The sequence below is a fragment of the Mus caroli genome, chromosome 7, assembly GCF_900094665.2.
Source record: "Mus caroli chromosome 7, CAROLI_EIJ_v1.1, whole genome shotgun sequence".
Taxonomy (NCBI): Eukaryota; Metazoa; Chordata; class Mammalia; order Rodentia; family Muridae; genus Mus; species Mus caroli.
In genome coordinates, this window is record NC_034576.1 from 11,992,146 (window position 1) to 12,001,869 (window position 9,724).

At 41.1% G+C, this 9,724-nt stretch overlaps 1 protein-coding gene across 1 annotated transcript; it reads right to left on the minus strand.

The window, feature by feature from the left end:
• Positions 1-2,385: 2,385 nt before the first annotated feature.
• LOC110297301 (vomeronasal type-1 receptor 4-like) lies at positions 2,386-3,273 on the minus strand. Its single transcript, XM_021166058.1, has one exon. The coding sequence runs from the start codon at positions 3,271-3,273 to the stop codon at positions 2,386-2,388; it is 888 nt and encodes a 295-aa protein (XP_021021717.1).
• Between the last annotated feature and the right edge of the window lie 6,451 nt (positions 3,274-9,724).

Consider the following 9,724-nt stretch of genomic DNA (forward strand, 5'->3'; position numbering starts at 1 on the left):
CCATGCATATATATACTCACACACAGGGTACATCTATACACCTATATAATTAGAAAATAAATTTTAAAAAGAGAATGTTATGGCCAACATGAAATCTATTGGCTACAGTTAAAAAACAGCTGTGCAGTGATTCAAATTACCTATCAGCTCTATCTAATTCTAAAAGCACCTAGTGGAATTATAGACTATACAGAGTGGACTTTTCAGGTTGATAAAGCACAACAGAAAGGATCAATGAATTTTTCAAACTAAATGTTTGACACAAATGATGACAGGAAACTGAGAGTCATGCATGCCTGTTGAAAAATTATGGGTCATAAAGAGACACATTTAGTTGAAATTAATTTCATTGGCTGGAGTTAAAATTACAAAGGCATATATAGAGTATAGGCGTGGTCATCATTATTCAGGCATGTATAAAGGTTTGCATATGTGTGATGCACTCACATAAGTACATATGCTTATATGAACACATGCACATATAGGTCCATAGGAATCATGTTCCAATGCACTTCTTTTTTTTATTAGATATTTTCTTTATTGACATTTCAAATGTTATCCTCTTTCCTAGTTTCCCCTCCGAAAATCCCCTATCCCCTCCCCCTTTCCCCTGCTTCCCAACCCACCCACTCCCATTCCTGGCCCTGGCATTTCCCATATACTGGGGCATAGAACCTTCACAGGACCTAGGGCCTTTCCTCCCATCCTAGGCCATCCTCTGCTACATACAGCTAGAGCCACAAGTTCCACTGTGTGTTTTCTTTTATTGGTGGTTTAGTCCCAAGGAGCTCTGGGGATTCTGGTTAGGTCATAGTAATGTTCCTCCTAAGGGGATGCAAACCTTTTCAACTCCTGGGTACTTTTTCTAGCTCCTTCATTGGGGACCCTGTGCTCCATCCAATGGATGAGTGTGAGCATCCACTTCTGTATTTGCTAGGCACTGGAAGATCCTCTCAGGAAACAGCTATATCAGGCTTCTGTCAACAAGCTCTTGTTGGTATCTGCTACAGTGTTTGGGTTTGGCGGTTGTTTATAGAATGGATCCCCAAGTTGGGCAGTCTCTGGATGGTTGTTTCTTCAGTCTCTGCTCCACACTTTGTCTCTGTAACTCCTTCCATGGTTATTTTGTTCCCCCTTCTAAAAAGGATTCTGAGCTTCTGGGCTAATATCCACATCAGTGAGTGCATATAATGTGTGTTCTTTTGTGATTGGGTTACCTCACTCAGGATGATATCCTCTAGATACATCCATTTGTCTAAGAATTTCATAAATTCATTGTTTTTAATAGCTGAGTAGTACTCCATTGTGTAAATGTACCAAATTTTCTATATCCATTCCTCTGTTGAGGGACATCTGGGTTCTTTCCAGCTTCTGGCTATTATAAAGAAGGTTGCTGTGAACATAGTGGAGCATGTGTCCTTATTACATGTTGGAGCATCTTTTGGGTATATGCCCAGGTCCACTGCACTTATATTCTACCTTATTCACTGAGGAAAGGTCTTTCAGTTAAGACCTCAGCTCACTGATCTGGCCAGTCTTGCTATGTGGATTCTTCTGGAGATCTCAGTCTCTACCTTTGGAGTCTAAAACAAGCAGACCACCATGCCCACTTGGCATCTGTATAGACTCTGAGGATGCAAATTCTAGTTCTCATACTTGTATGGTAAGTGCTTTTTGCCCCAGGAACTATCTCCTCACTAAACACACACCTTTTCTATACTATAAATATAGCACAATCTTCCAGTTCTTTTTTTTTTACTTTTTTGATCAGTTATTAATTTTTTGAATATAGTATCTAGACCCCTTAGGACATATTTTTTCAAATTCATAAAATTTCTCCAGTGAAGTACAATTTTATAGAATAAGATCAATCATAAATGTAGAAGTAAATTTTCTACTCTCTATATTTGAAAGAGTTCAAACAAGCGAATAAAGTTAAGTTTAATACCATATACACTCAACATAAAACTTAAACAGATAAGCATATGAAAATTTTGTTATTAGTCTTTGTTCTTTTGACATTAAGGTTTAAAAGTCTCATGCTAAAGCACCAGGTCTAAAAGAACTCTAGGTGAGGGGCTAGAAAGATGGCTCAGAAGTTAAGGGCACTGGTTGTTCTCCTATAGAACCTGGGTTCAATTCTATGCCCAGAACTCACATGGCAGCTCACAACTGTCTACAACTCCAGTTCCAGGGGCTCTGACTCTCACATATTAAGAAAAGATAAGAAATCAATTGTAAAAAATCCTACATGAAGCCCTGTCTTAATAAAAAGCATTATTAGTCAATTCCTACTACCTGGATATTATATACTCAGGCATGCTATGGCTATTTTGCTCATGTGGTAAGGAATTTGCTTAGGCGGGGTCAGTGTGTAGTGTTAGATTAGCAGTGGCATCCTCTTGCAAAAAAGGTACATTTAAAGTTTGAAGATGAAGAAATAAATTTGGAAATAAGTTTCCTATTGTTCAACAGAACATAAGGGCAGACAGTTGGGTATCCTGATGATAAAACTCCACCAATCAGATCCAATACTGGGTTGCTCTTGGGTTGGTAAAGTGAAAAGAAGGTGACAAAGGTATTTGAACAATAGAAAAACACGAAAAAAGCCACAAGCAGAAGGATGCTGTGGGTGGCTCTCTTTTCAGAAGATGCATGGAGAGAGACACTGAAACTGTGGACATGCCGTGTACTCCTATTGTGTCTGAAGAGGAGGCTCACCATGTAGAGGCTGGACCATATCATGAGAAACACAAACAGGACATCTCTAATTATTAGTGCAGTTACAAGTGACTTGGTGGTGTGGTGGCGAACCTGGCTACTTCGGCAGTATATCTGGGAATACCTTGAATCCACAAAAGTGAAGTTGATTTTTCCCTTTATGTTTTCAACCATGGGAAAATAGAGAAATGTGTTGATGATCCACATGATGAGGAATAAGGGAAAAATGCATGACTCAAGCTTGGATTTAAGCCATGCCCACTTGGAATGTTTAGAACTGAGAGTGATGGCTTGAAATACACTCAGTAGCAAGATAGTACAGAGGGAAAGGCCCCTAGTAGCACTGTATGCATACAAAACTGCCTTACATGCAACATCATGGAAAAGGATCCTGACTGCAAAGGATCTCATGACATCTGGCATCAGCTTGAACATGATGCTCAAAACATTGACAAGCATTAGATGCGTGAAGATAATATCTATGGGCTTCTTCTGATGAGGCTGAACTAAAAAGATGTACATGTGTAGTATGAAGAGGAGCAAGTTTCCCATGAGTGCAATGAAAACTTGTGACAGGAGGAAGAATCCAGAAATTAGGTTTCTTAGATACATTATCTTAATGAAGTCTTCATTGTTCTGCTAGGATAAGGCAAACTAAGCAAATATACATGCATGATGTTGTGATGTTAAAAATCAATGGGCTAGGTGGATGAATATAATGATTGACAAATAAGCACCAGGAGACTGTAGCGAAATGTACACTATGGATTAGCGGGGACCCTTCCAGGAACTGGATTCCATTATTTCTGAGAGCCTAAGGGTAGAAAAGTCAGGGTTAAGGAACTCATATTGAACCCTGCCCCACACCCAGCACTTTAGAGCTAGAACCAGGATACATTTTAATCATATGATTAAATAGGCATTGTAAAGAACTTAAAAGCTAAACATTGAGAAGACAATCCATTTTAAAAAAATGGTACAGATTTCTTTTTCTTTTATGGTGACCTTTTTCAATTGGTAATTTTATTTATTTACATTTCAAATGGTATCCCCATTCCCAGTTTCCCCTCCACAAGCCGCCTATCCCCTCCTCTCTCTCCTTGCCTCTATGACGGTGATCCCCTCCTGCCTCAGCAGCCTAGCTTTCTCCTATCCTGGGTCATCAAGCCTCCACTGGACCAAGGGGCTCCCCTCCCAGTGATGCCAGATAAGGCAATACTCTGCTACATATCCAGCTGGAGCCATAGGTACCTGCTCTGTACTCTTTAGTTGGTGGTTTAGTCCCTGGGAGCTCTGGGGGGCCTGGCTGGTTGTCACTGTGCTTCCTATGAGTTTGCAAACCCCTTCAGCTCCTATGGTCCTTGCCCTAACTTTGCCATTGGGGTCCCTATGCTCAGTCCAGTGTTTGGCTGTGTATTGGTCAGGAACTGGCAAATCCTCTCAGGAGTCAGCTGTATCGGGCTCCTGTCAGCAAGCACTTCTTGGCATCTGCAATAGTGTCTGGGTTTGGTGTCTGCATGTGGGATGGATCACCAATTGGGGCAGTCTCTAGATGCCCTTTCCCTCAGTCTCTGCTCCACTCTTTGTCCCTATATTTCCTTTAGACAGAAGCAATTCTGGGTTGAAAATTTTGGAGTTGGGTGGGTGGCCCCATCCCTCACCCCAGGGCCCATGGCTAACTTCTGTATACGGTTTCTTCAGATCCCTTCCCCTTTTTGGGGTATTTCAGCTAATGTCATCCCTATGGTGTCCTGGGAAGCTCATGCTTCCCTGGCATCTGGGACTTTCTCTTTGCTACCCCCAGTTTCCCATTCTTCATTGCAACACTCCTCTGTTTAATTTCCTGACCTCTGTACATCTCCTCCATCGCCTCTCATATCTGATTCTTCCGTTCCCTTTCCCCTCCCCTTTTCTCTTCCTTCCAAGTCCCTTCCATCCTCTAGTTCCCTTGATTGTTTTGTTCTCCCTTCTAAGTAGGACTGAAGCATCCACACTTTGGTCTTCCTTCCTCTTGAGCTAAATGTGATCCATGAGTTGTATTGTGGGTATCCCATGGTGTTTGTCTGATATCCACTTATCAGTGAGCACATACCATGTGTGTTCTTGTTTTAGGATGAAATGTACTATAGTTATCTGTTAAATCAGTTTGGGCCATAACTTCTCTTATTTTCACTCTGTCTTTGTTTAATTTCTGTTTCCATTATCTGTCCATTGATGAGAATGGTGTGTTGAAGTCTCCCACTATTAATGTATGAGGTGCAATGTGTGCTTTGAGCTTTAGTAAAGTTTCTTTTATGAATATGGGTACCCTTGCATTTGGTGCATAGATGTTTAGAATTAAGAGTTCATCTTGGTAGATTTTTCCTTTGATGAGTATGAAGTGTCCTTTTTTTGGTTGATAACTTTAGGTTGAAAGTTGATTTCATTTGATATTAGAATGGCAACTCCAGCTTGTTTCTTGGGACCATTTGCTTGGAAAATTGTTTTCCAGCATATTACTCTGAGGTAGTGTCTGTCTTTGTCCCTGAGGTAGGTTTCCTGTATGGAGCAAAATGCTGGGTACTGTTTATGTATCCAGTCTGTTAGTCTATGTCTTTTTATTGGGGAATTGAATCCATTGATGTTAAGAGATATTAAGGGCTGGGCTCTGGTGGCACACACCTTTAATTCCAGCACTTGGGAGGCAGAGGCAGGCAGATTTCTGAGTTCCAGGCCAGCCAGGGCTACACAGAGAAACCCTGTCTCAAAAAACCAAGAGAGAAAGAGAGAGAGAGAGAGAGAGAGAGAGAGAGAGAGAGAGAGAGAGAGAGAGAGAATGAATATTAAGGAATAGTGATTGTGGCTTCCTGTTATTTTTGATGTTTTATTATGTTTGTGTGGCTATCTTATTTTGGGTTATTTATTTATTTATTTATTTATTTATTTATTTATGTTTTTTCGAGACAAAGTTTTTCTGTGTAGCCCTGGCTGTCCTGGTACTCACTCTGTAGACCAGGCTGGCCTCGAACTCAGAAGTCTGCCTGCCTCTACCTCCCAAGTGCTGGGATTAAAGGCGTGCGCCACCACACCAGGCTCTTTTTTGGGTTTATTTTAAGAAGGTTTTTTTTTTTTTCTTTTTCTAGAGTGTAGTTTCCCTCCTTGTGTTGGAGTTTTCCATCTATTCCTATCCTTTGTATGGCTGGATTTGTGGAAAGATATTGTATAAATTTGGTTTTGTCATGGAATATCTTGTTTTTTCCACCTATGGTAATTGAGACTTTTGCTGGGTATAGTAGTCTGGGATGTCATCTCTGTTCTCTTAGGGTCTGTATGATATCTGCCCAGGGTCTTCTAGCTTTCACAGTCTCTGGTGAGAAGTCTGGTGTAATTCTGATAGCTCTGCTTTTATATGTTACATGACCTTTTTCTGTTACTGAATTTAATATTCTTTCTTTATTTTGTGCATTTGGTGTTTTGACTATTATGTGATGGGAGAAATTTCTTTTCTGGTCCAGTCTATTTGAAGTTCTGTAGGCTTCTTATGTTCATGGGCCTCTGTCTCTGTCTCTGTCTCTGTCTCTGTCTCTGTCTCTGTCTCTCTCTCTCTCTCTTTTAGGTTAGGGAAGTTTTCTTCTATAATTTTGTTGAAGATATTTACTGGACCTTTAAGTTGGGAATCTTCATTCTCTTCTATACCTATTATCCTTAGGTTTGGTCTCATTGTGTCCTGAATTTCCTGGATGTTTTGGTCTAGGAGCTTTTCGCTTTTTGCATTTTCTTTGACTGTTGTTTCAATGTTTTCTATGGTATCTTCTGCACCTGATATTCTCTCTTCTATATCTTATATTCTGTTGGTGATAGTTGTATCTATTGCTCCCGATCTCTTTCCTAGGTTTTCTATCTCCAGTGTTGTATCCCTTTGTAATTTCTTTATTGTTTCTATTTCCATTTTTAGATCTTAGATAGTTTTGTTCATTTCCTTCATCTATTTGATTGTGTTTTCCTGTAATTCTTTAAGGAATTTTTGTGTTTCCTCTTTAAGGGCTTCTACCTGTTTTGTTGATCTGTGTTCTCCTGCATTTCTTTAAGGGATTTATTTATGTCTTTCTCAAAGTTCTCTATCACCATCATGAGATACTATTTTACACCAGAGTCTTGCTTTTCTGGTGTGTTGGGGTATCCAGGGTTCACTGTGGTGGGAGAACTGGGTTCTGATGATGCCAAGTAGCCTTGGTTTCTGTTGCTTACATTCTTGCCCTTGCCTCTTGTGATCTGTTTATCTCTGGTGTTAGCTGGTCTTACTGTCTTTGACTGTGGCTCGTCTCTTCTGTAAACCTGTGTGTTGGCACTCCTGAGAGACCAGTTCTCTTCAGGAGGAATTTGTGTATGGAGATCTATGGCACAGGGTCAGCTCCAGGGTGCAGACAAAAATCAGAAGGTTCTTATCCCTGACTGTCCCTTTGTTCCTGTCTCCTGATGGCTTTGGGTGGGTCCCTCTTGGGCCAGGAAGTTGAGCAAATTTGGTGGTCTTACCTGTGCTCACAGGTGTGTTGGCACTTCTGGGAGACCAGCTTTCTCCCAGTTGTATTTGGGTCTAAGAGAGTCATGTCACAGGGCCAGTTCCAGGTACAGACGGAAAATCAAAAGGATCCTGCCCACTAATATAGATTTCTTTAAAACTGAAAGAAAATATCTTAGAAAACCTTTTAAAAAATGTTCAACATCATTAGTCACCAGGGAAATGCAAATTAAAACTACTTTGAGATTTCAACTTAGCCCAGTTAGAATGGTCAAGATAAATAAAATAAATGTTAACATAGGCTGGGGATGATGCAGGGAGAGGGTGGAAAGGAGAACTGGTAGACTCACTATAGAAATCAGTGTGGCAGTTCCTCAGGGAGCTGAGAATAAATCTACCACAAGACCAAGCTATTCCCCTCTTGGGTATATACCCAAAGGACTCTAATATTTATCACAGAGACACTTGCTCATCCGTGTTCAGTGCTACTCTGTTTGTAATAGCCAGAATTTGGGAACAGACTAGAGGCCCATCACCTGGTGTGAATATATATATATATATATATATATATATATATATGTATATATATAAAATTCATGAAGTCTGCAGGTGAATGGAGGGTCTGCAAGCAATCATCCTGAATGAAGTAACTCTGTCCCAGAGAGATAAACGCTGCATGATCTCTCCATGTGGATGCAGGCTTTGCTATTGCCCTTGTACTCCCTCTCTAAACAAATATATTCTTAGTTCACATTTATATAGAACATTATAGCACAGAACACGCATGTGAGTAGCTCTAACCTTGGTTGGAACTCTAGTACAGAACTATGTTAGGATAAGGGTCATTTCAACCATTACCTATCTAACCTATCCACGCACAGACTTTTATCTCCCTGCCAGTAACTTTACTTTCTGAGCCAAATGTAAGTGTTTGGAACAATGAGGTCCCCACAACTTGTAAAGGTTACTGAAACTAAGATGGTAAAACTATACCTAACAATCCAACTGTATAAAACAAAATCTTAACCAAAGAAATTTCTGGACGAACCAGTATTCATGCCATGATAGAGAAACTGGGTCTGATCAGGAATTGAAGTGTCTTGCCAAGTAATGGCATACATTAGATGCCAACATGCAAGGGTGGTATTTGTTTTGCCTTTATGAGATATCATTTTGGCATTCTCAAGCATAGTATCAATGAAACTGGTACACGTTGAGGAGATACAGACATGAAATTTTGCATTGATCCTGAAGGGTCCTGAGAGATAAAAACAATGAGATGTTGTTAGAGAGTGACACCTCTTTGCACACAAAAGCAGCACTGCTGACTCTATGGCTGTGGGCCATACAGCAGCTCAGTGACTCTGTTCCAAGTTAGCTGAGCTTTGTGCTGGTGCCAATCAAGGCCAGCCAGCATTCCAGTGCAACCTTAACCACACAGGCTCAGTTACATGCTCACCATATGCAGGGTGAAATCTAAACCCTTAAGCAGTTCCTTATTCCAAGTCTGGCTTTTCAGATCAAGATCCTAGATCTGGTCGTGTGACCAAACAGGGACCAGGATTGACCCAAATATGTTGAAGCCCCTGGCCACAAGACAGACAAGGTAAGTTCTTTGTACAAACTATGTCACATCCATGAGACCCAGGCCCACTGTCACTCAGCTATGAATGGGGAGGGAACTAATCCACCCAGAGTACTTTCAGTAAAAGTTTAGAAAGCTGGAAATGTCCTTGGCCTCTTCTATGCACAGATTTCAGCACAAGCCAATATACACAACCCATACCCAGAAAAACAGATGGGAGACTGGACTTGCTGTAGGGATGTGCCTTGGGTCTGGATGCATCATAACTGCAAATGTCAAAGCAGCATGGGCTGTGGAGACAAAGCCAGAGGCTGTGTCTCTGTACATCCCCTGAATAAACAGACTAAGACATAACTGTAACCTTCCCTACCATTCACGGCCTGGGATTGCAGAGTCAAAGAAACATGAGACCTTTGCCTTTCAGCTGGGTGCAGTTCTAATGAAAGGATTGCCAAGAAAGAGGCCACATGGAGACAAGGCTCTCTACTTCCACTGTCCCCGGACCTGACTGGGGCCATAGGTGATGCACAATTGTTCTATTTCAGGTTAAGATGATCTGGCTGTAAATCACTGCATCTGCTGCTGGTGTTCTCCCTTCCCACCCGACACACTGCAGTAGGAAACATAAACTCAGCTGAAGACAGCAAACTGGACAGACATGATTACAATAAAAGAGGCAAAATTGGTGGAGAAAATGAGAGTTAAAAACCTAAGAGAAAAACATCCACCCCAACAGTGTGCAAACACACACACACACACACACACACACACACACACACACACACACACACANAGAGAGAGAGAGAGAGAGAGAGAGAGAGAGAGAGAGAGAGAGACTCAAGCACACTCACACACACCTGCACACGTGTATGAGAAAACATTCACTGCCATCGCAACTTCAAATAGAACAGTGTATCACC

Bases quoted from the DNA above. Each gene is read 5' to 3' on its own strand.
- LOC110297301 (XM_021166058.1), bottom strand. From the start codon at position 3,273: ATGGGAAACTTGCTCCTCTTCATACTACACATGTACATCTTTTTAGTT.